Below are 13,358 nucleotides of genomic sequence, written 5' to 3'. Positions count from 1 at the left end.
TTTGGTCGAGTGGCTTGTGACTGTCTACAGCGCTGGTGCTAAGTGAATTGAGCAAGGCTATTGTGATTGTTGAACCGGGGACCATTCCGCATCACACCCTGTGCTTTCCTCAATACATTAGTCAGGCATAGGGCTGGTAGAGCATGGTTATATGTCACTCTCCTGTCCTGTCAGTTGTATGGACTCTTATGATTGGGCCACAAATTACAGACCTACATATCCCCTCGTTCAATGCATCTTTTTTTTCTCTAGAACTGGAAAGATCTGACATAAATCTTTGAAATTAGATGAATAAAATGTCCTTATGAGCGGCGTGAAATCTACATCAATCTGTGTGTCTGTAATTGCACTGATTTGGGTAGGCCTATCATTTATTGTGCGTAACAGCTGTCACAATGCAAGCGCCGGGATATAGGCCTACAGGTGTCACCATGCGCCAGGAATATACAGTAGGCCTAAGATAAGCAGCATCCCACTTTTCTGCACACCGGCTCATCAATTAAAAAGTTACTCCATGAGTCATCCGAGGACTCTCACATTTGTTCCCTGGCCAGAACTGTCTTACCGTCGGGGTTGGCGCAGATGAAAACCCGGACACTCCTGCCAGTGGGGACATGGTGCTGCGGCAGTGCGAGGACATTGCCACTGATGGCTGCCCTGCGGAGCGCCGATTCCCGCGGACAGGGCTGCCTGCTCCCCACTCCCGAGGGCCACATGGGTGGCAACTTCCAGCGTAACTGCAACCAGGTACACACAGACAGGTCTTTAGTGCCTTCTAAAGGGGTTATCAGTGGCCACACACAGACAAGAACACATGCACGCACACACAAATCAAGTTGGGATGGATCTGCCAAGTCGTAGAAAAAGGCAACCCCGAAAAAGACCCATATAATAAGCCCATGCTTGCTTCTTCATTCAGTCATAGGAATGTTGCATAACAAAACGCGTTACTGTCACGTTTACATGCATCATTTAAAATAATTTCCTTGGCTATTATGGCTAAGCATGTTAATCATCATACCATAATGTGAAACACACAAACAACTGACAAGACAGAACAAAAAGCAAACAATGGGCAAGCATCGGGCGCAATCCCACCCAGAGGAGATGCTTGCAGAGGGAGAGAAGTGTGAGGGGGGTGAAACAGCAGTAAATTGTTGTTCAGTCTGGGGAAGATCTCAAGTCGCTTTTTTCCACGGAGTTGATGTATCCTGAGATCTGTGTTTCACAGACAGAGACTGCAAAACAGACAACAAAACACGGCAAAGTTGGGAAGTCCTAATATATCAAAATGTCAATCCTTTTTCGTATTTATCATTAAAATAAATACTCAATCACTGAATCACTGCGTTCAGTGGACTTGACTGTTGCGGGTGAGGAGGCTGCGGATACACACTACAACACTTCTCGATCCTCACATTTTTCATTCTCTTCATTTCGAAAATATCCAACCGTGGATCCTTGAGAATCAACAGAGACGGTAAAAACGCCCATCTAGAGTTCTCTTCACCGAGAGTCTGCCCCTGGAGAAACAGCAGCCGGTTTGCAAAGAGCGGCGCTCAGCATCTCATTGCGAGCGAGCACTGGTTTTCTGTGCATTCTGGGGTCAGTCTGGGCTGGAGAGTTTTCCAAATACCGTCTGTTCATCTTTCTCTTTTTTTATCTCGCTCTCTTTCCCTCTCTCTTTTCCGGTTCCTTCAGCGGTCCTCACCGTTCACTATCCGGAAAGAATTAAACAAATGTCTATGGACCGCTTGGTCAATGAGTGAGTGTGTGACTTGGGTGTTTCGCTCCTTTTCTCTGTGATGGAGGAGCCAGTCGATGTGAACGTTTCACGGGAGGAGGGATTTAATTAATTAATTATTTTATCGATAAATGTACCTCTCTTCTGCAGCCCCCTGTTATTCGCTCTGGAAGTTAAGTGCATTTGATTTCTCCTAAACCTAGCCTAAATGATTACAGTGCTGTTCTGCCATATATCCTTAAATCCCAGAGTTTAATGAAAAAGCAACCATTTCCTTGAATTAATTCCAATTCATTAGAACTTAACACCTTTAAATATAACACACACTATTTGAACGTCATGAGTAATTGATAGGTGCACTTTTTGCACACATATTCATGAAATTAATAAACTATGTAGACTAAACATGATATTTAGGAGTACAGTCATTGCATTAATCACATCATTTAAAATCACACATCATGTTTTCAGATACAGGCCTACTGCTCTCGAGGATCATTTGTGTGAATTAATGCCAGTGTGTGTCTATTCCTGGGGCCCCTCGTCTTGCACCATGAGCCACCCGTTTATAAACGTCTTCAGGCTAGGTTCTATTTTCCTCCACTTCCTGTCTGACTGACGTGCCCAATGGAAAGCTATGGGTCCTATGCAATTCCAGCTCCCAGATTTAAATTCCTATGGCTTCCACTAGCTGTCAACAGTCTTTGTTCAAAGTTTCAGGCTTGTTTCTTCCCAAACGACTAAGAATTTTGAGTTTTGGTACTGGGACTCAGTTGGAAATCAGTCTGTCTAACAAAACGACCATGCATGTTGTAGCTGGGACCCTTGGGATGACAAATCAGAAGAAGATTTTCAAAATGTGAATATTTAAATCGCTATTTGTGATTTTACGAAGCCTCTGCTGGTGGAAAAATATTTTGATGTGGGGCATCGTCCTCAAACAATTGCATGGCATGCTTTCGCTGTAAAGCCTATTGTAAATCGGACAATGCAGTTAGATTAACAAGAATTTAATATTTTAACTGATATAAGGCACTTGAATGTACCTAGATGTTTAATATCCATAATCTTTATGATTATTTATTTGAATTGCGCGCCCTCCAATTTCACCGGAAGTTGTTGACAGGTGTCTCGCTGACGGGATGCCTAGCCCTAATTAAGTCTATTGACGCAGCCGTGCTTCAATCTAAGTCACATAATGAGAAAATCCACACACAAATCTGTCAGTTAAGCTAGACATATCAGTTTGAATGGGCTGCGTCTTAATCCAAGGCATCCGCTTACGTCGCCCTTCCGCATCTGCGGTGGAAGGTGGCCGAGCTACAGCAGTTTCTGTCAGACCATGAGACATCTGAAAAATACGAAAGGGGAGACTCTCACGAACACACTGGTGTTCTCCACAAGTGTCATGGGACTRGTCTGAAGGCAACCCATACAAACAAATGAAAGTATGGAAGCAGTTTTGTGCCAACAAAGATAACAGGTTAAATATGTGGAAAAATAAATACAAATAAAAATCGATACATATATATACACATACAGTACCAGTCAATAGTTTGGACACACCTACTCATTCAAGGGTTTTTCTTTATTTTGACTATACCAAGAGTATACAAAGGTGTCAGCAAGGCAAAGGGTGGTTACTTTGAAGAATCTCAAATATAAAATACAATGTAGAAAATAGTAAAAATGGAATGAGTAGGTGTGTCCAAACTTTTGACTGYTACTTTACGTTCCACATTTTGATACGATACGTTACGTTTTGCAAAGGAGAAATGCTCACAAAACGGATGTCAACACATTTGTACACAACATTTTTGCGAAATAAGCTTTTGTACATATATAAAATCTCTGGGATCTTTTATTTTAGCTCATTAAACATGGGACCAACACTTTACATGTTGTGATTATATTTTTGTTCAGTGCATTCGGAAAGTATTCAAACCCCTTGACTCTTTCCACATTTTGTTACATTACCCCATAATGACAAAGTGAAAACAGGTTTTTAGAAATTTTTGAAAATGTTTTAAAATTAAAAAACATCAATACATTATTTACATATGTCACACCCTGATTTGTTTCACTTGTCCTTGTGATTGTCTCCACCCCCTCCAGGTGCTTATTTCCCCTGGTGTATTTATCCCTGTGTTTCATGTCTCTCTGTGCCAGTTCGTCTGGTATGTTTTCAAGTCAACCAGCGTGTTTTCCCGTACTCCTCCCGGTTTTGACCCTTGCCTGTTTTCTGGACTCCATTCCCGCCTGCCTGACCATTCTGCCTGCCCTGACCTTGAGCCTGTCTGCCCTTCGGTACCTCCTGGACTCTGAACTGGTTTTGACCTTTTGCCTGTACATGACCATTATTTTGCCTACCCCTTTTTGGATTTAATAAACTTAAAAGACTCTTACCATCTGCCTCCTGTGTCTGTATCTGGGTCTCGCCTTGTGCCCTTATAACATAAGTATTCAGACCCTTTGCTATGAGACTCGGAATTGAGCTCAGGTGCATCCTGTTTCCATTAATCATCCTTGAGTCTTTTCTACAAGTTGATTGGAGTCCACCTGTGGTAAATTCAGTTGATTGGACATGACTTGGAAATGCACACAACTGTCTATAAAAGTTACTACAGTTGACAGTGCATGTCACAGCAAAAACCAAGCAATGAGGTCGAAGGAATTGTCAGTAGAGCTCTGAGACAGGATTTTATCGAGACACAGATCTGAGGAAGGGTTCCAAAAAATGTCCCCAATTACACCGTGACCTCCATCATTCAAAAATGGAAGAAGTTTGGAACCACAAAGACTCTTCCTACAGCTGGCCGCCCGGCCAAACTGAYCAATCGGGGGAGAAGAGCTTTGGTCAGGGAGATCACCAAGAACCTGATGGTCACTCTGACAGAGCTCCAGAGTTCCTCTGTGGAGATGGGAGAGCTTTCCAGAAGGACAACCATCTCTGCAGCACTCCACCAATCAGGCATTTAAGGTAGAGTGGCCAGACAGAAGTCACTCCACAGTAAAAGGCTCATGACAGCCTGCTTGGAGTTTGCCAAAAGACACCTAAAGGACTCTCAGACCATGAGAAACAAGATTCTCTGGTCTGATGAAACCTATATTGAACTCTTCGGCCTGAATGCCTGGAGGAAATCACCTCACGTCTGGAGGAAACCTGGCACCATCCCTACGATGTGTATTTGGTATTTWAAAAAAAATACACTACCATTCAAAAGTTTGTGGTCACTTAGGAATGTCCTTGTTCTTGAAAGAAAAGTCATTTGTATCCATTAAAATAACATCAAATTGGTCAGAAATACAGTGTAGACATTGTTCATGTTGTACATGACAATTGTAGCTGGAAACGGCAGAATTTTAATGGAATATCTACATAGGCGTACAGAGGCCCATTATCAGCAACCATCACTCCTGTTTTCCAATGGCACGTTGTGTTATCTAATCCAAGTATATCATTTAAAAAGGCTATTTGATCATTAGAAAACACTTTTGCAATCATGTTATCACAGGTGAAAACTTTTGCTGATTAAAGATGCAATAAAACTGTCCGTCTTTGGACTAGTTGAGTTTCTGGAGCATCAGCATTTGTGGGTTCGATTACAGGCTCAAAATGGCCAGAAACAAAGTACTTTCTTATGAAACTCGTCAGTCTATTCTTGTTCTGATAAATGAAGGCTTTTCCATGCGAGAAATTGTCAAGAAACTGAAGATCTGTTACGAACGCCTCTTGGAGGAGGGAACGCAACACCCTGCTACACTCAACTCCCCGTTGAATGAAAGAGGTATGTGACTGCAGGTGCGGGTAAGGATGACAGAGGCAGAATATATTACCATTTACAGGGAATTGATTTTCTTCATACGGCAATTTGGGGAAAAGGGTCTGGACGGAACCAAAGCAAAGAAAGTAAAAGTTAAAGAGCCCCCTCTCCTACCTACCCACAACTTACCTAACTAGCACACTAACCAAAATACAGGGGATGGTCTGCCCAGGTCTTACCTAATGTGCATAGTATTTACTACGGGTATATGTATGCCTGCAGGCCTCTTGCCTAAGCACTCCCAAGGTGCCTTCCCCTTCCCCCCTGGGAACAAAAACAGAATAATACAAAGTTAAAGTGAACAATTTCACTAATCAAAAACACAGTCCTATGGCATACGCAAACATCAGCAGGACCAGCTACAAAACACTTTACAAAAATTCACACAAATTCACACACCCAACAATGAAACACAAAACATACCAAGAAGCTCTCTCTTCCTAACAAAGGAACTCTGGCTTTTAAAGCTGCAGAAGGAGTCGYTAATTGAAAACAGCTGTATCTCCTGACGAGAGGGCGGGGTCAGAGCTCCAATCATCAATGGGGCCGACCAATCAGCTGCTTAGGACTTCAGGAAGCAATTTCCTGAAATGCACACATAAACGCATACAAACCCACAACAACACYGAAACTGGGGAACGTATCACGCCCACCCCAAAACATGCAAACTTCCTGTTTGCAATAACAAAAACCATCACCAGTTACTAAACCCGTAATAGAGGGTCGGCAATCATATTCGCCGAACCTTTCACATATTGAATCTGTACATTGTATCCTTGTACAATCAGAGCCCATCGTATAAGGCAGCGGTTCTGACTGTACATTTGCTTCAAAAACACCAAAGGATTATGGTCCATGAAGACCAGTACAGGCTAGGCACTGGAGCCCACATACACTTCAAAAAACTGTAAGGCTAACAATAAAGCCAGCGTCTCTTGTTCAATGGTGGAGTACCTTGACTGACACGAGTTGATCTTATGGGAGAAGAAACTAACGAGCCGATCCACTGCAAGAGAACCACACCCACCTCCACTATACTAGCGTTTACCTCCAACTTAAAAGGTTTGTCAAAGTTGGAGGCGGAAAGCACTGGGGCACGACAAAGTAGCGCTTTGGCGAACTCAAAAGCATAGTTACAGTCCTGGGACCACTTAAATAGTAGAGAAAAATTCATCAAAAAATTCTTACAGAATGTACGATAGTACCCTGGCATCCCCAGGAATCTGTGCAACTGGTGGCGAGTCGTGGGAGCAGGAAAAGCAACAATTGATTCCACGTTACTGGGCGCACTTGACCTCATCCCACCTGCTTCCCTAAGTTAGTCACAGTAGCCTTCCCAAACTCACACTTGGCCAAATTGAGGGTTAAAGAAGCATTCTCCAACCGCTGAAACACACCATCGAAGGTGGTGAGATGATCAGACCAAGTGGACGAATTAATCACCACATCGTCAAGGTAAGCAATACAATTTGGCACATCCGCGAACACAATGGCGCTGAAAAGTAGCAGGTGCATTACACATTACACAGTGAAGGGAATAGTACAACGCCGTGTACTACTCCCTTCACAGAACAGCGCAAACTGGCTCTAACCAGAATAGAAAGAGTGGGAGGCCCCGTTGCACAACTGAGGAAGAGGAAAAGTACATTAGAGTGTCTAGTTTGAGAAACAGATGACTCACAAGTCCTCAACTGGCACCTTCATTAAATAGTACCCGCAAAACCCCAGTCTCAACGTCAACAGTGAAGATGCGACTCCGAGATGCTAGCCTTCTAGGCAGAGTTGCAAAGAAAAAGCCATATCTCAGACTGGCCAATAAAAATAAAAGATTAAGATGGACAAAAGAACACAGACACTGGACAGAGGAACTCTGCCTAGAAGGCCAGCATCCCGGAGTCACCTCTTCACTGTTGACGTTGAGACTGGTGTTTTTGATTTGTCATTATAGGGTATTGTGTGTAGATTGATGAGGGGYAAAAAACTATTGAATACATTTTAGAATAAGGCTGTAACGTAACAAAATGTAGAAAAAGTCAAGGGGTCTAAATACTTTCCGAATGCACTGTGTATATAGAGTTGAAGTTTACATACACTTATATTGGAGTCATTAAAACTCGTTTTTCAACCACTCCACAAATTTCTTGTTAACAAACTATAGTTTTGGCAAGTCGGTTAAGACATCTACTTTGCATGACACAAGTAATTTTTTCAACAATTGTTTACAGACAGATAACTTCACTTATAATTCACTGTATCACAATTCCAGTGGGTCAGAAGTTTACATACACTAAGTTGACTCTGCCTTTAAACAGCTTTGAAAATTCCAGAAAATGATGTCATGGCTTTAGAAGCTTCTGATAGGCTAATTGACATAATTTGAGTCAATTGGAGGTGTACCTGTGGTGTAACGCTCATTACTTCTACGTTGTTAGGGAGTTGTTGCCGGTGATGTCTGGTGAGGACCTGCCTTATTGCGGACAGTCTGAGCACTGATGGAGGGATTGTGCGTTCCTAGTGTAACTCGGGCAGTTGTTGTTGCCATCCTGTACCTGTCCCTTAGGTGTGATGTTTGAATGTACCGATCCTGTGCAGGTGTTGTTACAAGTGGTCATCCACTGCGAGGACGATCAGCTGTCTGTCCTGTCTCCCTGTAGCGCTGTCTTCTGCGTCTCACAGTACGGACATTGCAATTTATTTCCCTGGCCACATCTGCAGTCCTCATGCCTTCTTGCAGCATGCCTAAGGCACGTTCACGCAGATGAGCAGGGACCCTGGGCATCTTTCTTTTGGTGTTTTTCAGAGTCATTAGAAAGGACACTAAAGAGGCCTAAGTTTTCATAACTGTGACCTTCATTGTCTACCGTCTGTAAGCTGTTAGTGTCTTAATGACCGTTCCGCAGGTGCATGTTCATTAATTGTTTATGGTTCATTGAACAAGCATGGGAAACAGTGTTTAAACCCTTTACAATGAAGATCTGTGAAGTTATTTGGATTTTTACAAATTATCTTTGAAAGACAGGGTCCTGAAAATTCTTTTGCAGAATTTATATATATATAAAGAACGCTCAGGATATCTCCTAGATATAGGACAGACACTTCAAAACCTTATTCCTTTATGATTAGTTTTTTGACTGTCTTTTTTGCCATTCATGAATGTGTTATTATTCAATATGTTTCTAAGGGCTATAGTAGTAAAGACCAAGTTCAATATTTTATCAACTCCCAAGTGTCCTACTTACATGAATACTCTCCGAACAACTTAAGCATTACGGAACTTCTATTCAATTATATAAACCATGTAGCAAATAAGCCAAACAACAAATTCGACAATTTCTCATTGACCTCCATAAAAAAGCGTCTTGAATGTTAGGCGGAACAATGAAAAAACACCACCTGCTGGAGGGAGATGTATTTTCCGCCAAGTTTGGCCCCTCTCTTCCTCTCTTGGGCAAKGGATAAAAAGGTTCCTCACTGGTTACCACGGCCACAAGGTAATAAACCCTGCCCACTTCTACAATTCATTTTCTTTTTCTTTTTTCTTTTAAACCTAACCCTAACCTTGAAAATAAACAAATTGTTTTACAATATAGGCTTAGACAATTTTGACTTTGTGGCTGTGCTATCTAGTGGAAACAGATACGTGTTGTGCATCCAACAGTGTGTGCCCTTTATTTACCTAATTCTTCAGTTGGGCTGGTAATCCCCTGCCGTATTAATGATGTATGCACCTGCACGAATTTAATAGCTTGGTATTTTATCAGGGGAGAATTCAGCACGACATGCTGGCTTGAGCTAAATGCAAAACGTTATGTTATGAGAACACCATCAGCAACCATGTCAGTCAACATCTAGGCCTGTATCACACATGCACCGGTTTTATGTGTGTATGTGTGTGCGTGCATACGCGTGTTTGTGTGTCCCAGTATGGCCAAATAAACATATAGCCAGCCCCGTCCTTTGTCTCTCAGTCTCTCAGGTGACAAATCACATCTCGTCACAACACGGATGACTCACTCTAGCTCAAATTGGCACAGATAGGGAGGTTGTGTGTGTGTGTGTGGGTGTGTGTGTGTGTGTTCATCTGTACAAACAATAGTACGCAAGTATAAACACCATGGGACCACGCAGTTGTCATACTGCTCAAGAAGGAAACACGTTCTGTCTCCTAGAGATGAACATACTTTGGTGCAAAAAGTGCAAATCAATCCCAGAACAACAGCAAAGGACCTTGTGAAGATGCTGGAGGAAACAGGTACAAATGCATCTATATCCACAGTAAAAAGAGTCCAATGTCGACATAACCTGAAAGGCCGCTCAGCAAGGAAGAAGCTCCAAACCCCATTAAAAAGCCAGACTACGGTTTGCAACTGCACATGGGGACAAAGATCGTACTTTTTGGAGAAATGTCCTCTGGTCTAATGAAACATAAATAGAACTGTTTGGCCATAATGACCATTGTTTTTTTGGAGGAAAAGGGGGAGGCTTGCAAGCCGAAGAACACCATCCCAACTGTGAAGCACGGGGGTGGCAGCATCATGTTGTGGGGGTGCTTTGCTGCATTGAGGGACTGGTGCACTTCACAAAATAGATGGTATCATGAGAATAGAAAATTGTGTGGTTATATTGAAGCAACATCTCAAGACATCAGTCAGGAAGTTAAAAGCTTGGTCGCAAAGGGTCTTCCAAATGGACAATGACCCCAATCATACTTCCAAATTTGTGGCAAAATGGCTTAAGGACAACACAGTGAAGGTATTGGAGTTGGCCATCACAAAACCCTGACCTCAATCCGATAGAACATTTGTGGCAGAACTGAAAAAGCGTGTGCGAGCAAGAAGGCCTACAAAACTGACTCTACACCAGCTCTGTCAGGAGAATTGGCCTGAAATTCACCCAACTTATTGTGCGAAGCTTGTGGAAGGCTACCCGAAATGTTTGACCCAAGTTAAACAATTTAAAGGCAATGCAACCAATTACTAATTGAGTGTATGTACACTTCTGACCCACTGGGAATGTGATGAAAGAAATAAAAGCTGAAATAAATCATTACTCTTACTATTATTTGACATTTCACATTCTTAAAATAAAGTGGTGATCCTAACTGGCCTAAGACAGGGAATGTTTACTAGGATGAAATGTCAGGAATTGTGAAAAACTGATGAGTTTTAAATGTATGTTTGGCTAAGGTGTATGCAAACTTCTGATTTCAACTGTACACAAAACAAGTATTACTTCCCACACATGTGCACTCACGCACAAACACACACACATACATATCTGGTAGTAGATGATGAATTGCGTGTCAGTTTAACTTAAAAAACAACTGCCTGCATTCAAACATATACTTCAACACACACACAACACACACACACACACACACACACACACACACAACCACACACACACCACACACACACACACACACACACACACACACACACACACACACACACACACACACACACACACACACACACACACACAACACAAAGCAGGGCATATGTCCCATCCGTCACTCTCCTACTTAAAAGCAAAACAAATAACAAGCAACAGGCCAATTCTGTATTATGATAGCCGGGCCCCAGCCGCAGATCAATATCTGAATCCCTGGACAGCTGCATGTACTTTCTCACCAAAGACAAATCCAGTACACAATATTGACTGGGAAAGAACATAGGGACTAATACACTACAGAGAATATACACTGTAGAAGTATAGACAGAGGATTATGGTCATTGTGCGTGTGAAAACCCCCCCTAACACACACACACACATGGCGGCACACTGCCTGCCCTCCAGGACATCTACAGCACCCGGTGTCACAGGAATGCCAAGAAGATCATCAAGGACCTCTAGAGCTACCAGAGCAACGGCCTGTTCACCCCACAACTATCTAGAAGGTGGAGACAGTACAGGTGCATCAAAGCTGGGGCCAAGAGACTGAAAAACAGCTTCTATGTCTAGGCCATCAGACTGTTAAAGAGTCACCTCTAGCCGGCTACCACCCGGTACTCTACCCTTCACCATAGTGACTGCTGCCCTATGTACATAGTCACTTTAATAATGTTTTCATGCTGTTTTACCCACTTCATATGTACACTGAACAAAAATATAAATGTAACATGCAAACATTTCAAAGATGTTACTGAGTTACAGTTCATATAAGAAAATCAGTCAATARAAATWAATMAATTAGGCRCTAATCTATGGATTTCACATGACTGGGCAGGGGCGCAGCCATGGGTGAGCCTGGGAGGGCATAATAGGTCTACCCACTTAGGAGGAGGTTGGCATGCAGTCAGTATGCCAASTGCACCCTCCCTAAAAACATCAGTCGTGGCATTGTGTTGTTTGACAAAACTGCAATGATCATGCTGTTTAACCTCTACGGGATTGGTATGTCGTCGTCCCCCCGCGGGACGGTTGAAGTAACATGCGCTAATGTGATTAGCATGAAGTTGTAAGTAACAAGAACATTTCCCAGGACATAGACATCTAGATGTGTGAAGGTTAGTGTCTTTTCTGTAGGGATGCTAATTATTCATCATTTACGACATTCCTGGGAGTGTGTAATAATTTTTGTATGTTCTCTATATTTATGTACTTGAAAATGTATCAATTGACCAATTTGGCACATTTGGGCAGACTTTATACAACATTTTGAACAGCAATGCAATGTTTCATTGGATCAGTGTAAAACTTGGCACATACACTGCTGCCATCTAGTGGCCAAAATCTAAATTGCGCCTACACTCGTAAGTGATATAATGGCCTTTCTCTTGCATTTCAAAGATGAACGCATGTTTTTTTCTTTGTACTATCTTTTACCAGCTCTAATGTGTTATATTCTCCAACATTAATTTCACATTTCCACAAACGTCAAAGTGTTACCTTTCAAATGGTATCAAGAATATGCMTATCCTTGCTTCAGGTCCTGTGCTACAGGCAGTTAGTTTTGGGTATGTCATTTTAGGCTACATTGAAAAAAATGYTCCGATCCTTTGAGAGGTTTTAATCAGCTTCTTGATATGCCACACCTACCGGGTGGATGGATTATCTTGGCAAAGGAGAAATGCTCACTAACAGGGATGTAAACAACATTTGAGCGAAATAKGTTTTTGTACATATGTAAAATCTCTGGGATCTTTTATTTCAGCTCATGAAACATAGGACCAACACGTTACATGTTGCATTTACAGTTTTGTTCAGTGCATTCGGAAAGTATTCAAACCCCTTGACTTATTCCACATTTTGTTACGTTACAGCCTTATTCTAAAATGGACTGAATAAAACATTTTCTTCATCAATCTACACACAATACCCCAATCTACACACAAAATGAAAACAGGTTTTTATACATTTTTGCAAAATGTTTTAAAAATAAAAAACATCAATACCTTATTTACATAAGTATTCAGACCCTTTGCTATGAGACTCGAAATTGAGATTAGCTGCTTCCTGTTTCCATTGAACATCCTTGACATGTTTCTACAGCTTGATTGGAGTCCACCTGTGGTAAATTCAATTGATTGGACATGATTTGTAAAGGCACACACCTGTCTATATAAGGTCCCACAGTTGACACTGCATATCAGAGCAYAATCCAAGCCATGAGGTCYAAGGAATTGCCCATAGAGCTCAGAGACAAGATTGTATCGAGGCAAAGATCTGGGGTAGGGTACCAAACATGTCTGCAGCATTGAAGGTCCCCAAGAACACAGTGGCCTCCATCATTCTTAAATGGAAGAAGTTTGGAACCACCAAGACTCTTCCTAGAGCTGGTCGCCCTG

General features: G+C 42.1%; 1 protein-coding gene across 1 annotated transcript in view; it reads right to left on the bottom strand.

Moving 5' to 3' along the window:
- The window catches only part of LOC111959994 (NACHT and WD repeat domain-containing protein 2), a 65,746-nt gene extending 64,288 nt beyond the window's left edge, over positions 1–1,458 (bottom strand). The window contains 2 exon segments of the mRNA XM_023981832.2: positions 566–737; positions 1,099–1,458. Coding sequence (XP_023837600.1) covers positions 566–716 — 151 coding nt within the window. The 5' untranslated portion in view covers positions 717–737; positions 1,099–1,458.
- Between the last annotated feature and the right edge of the window lie 11,900 nt (positions 1,459–13,358).

The sequence above is a fragment of the Salvelinus sp. IW2-2015 genome, linkage group LG37 (genome assembly GCF_002910315.2).
Source record: "Salvelinus sp. IW2-2015 linkage group LG37, ASM291031v2, whole genome shotgun sequence".
Taxonomy (NCBI): Eukaryota; Metazoa; Chordata; class Actinopteri; order Salmoniformes; family Salmonidae; genus Salvelinus; species Salvelinus sp. IW2-2015.
This window is presented reverse-complemented; position numbering and strand designations above follow the sequence as displayed.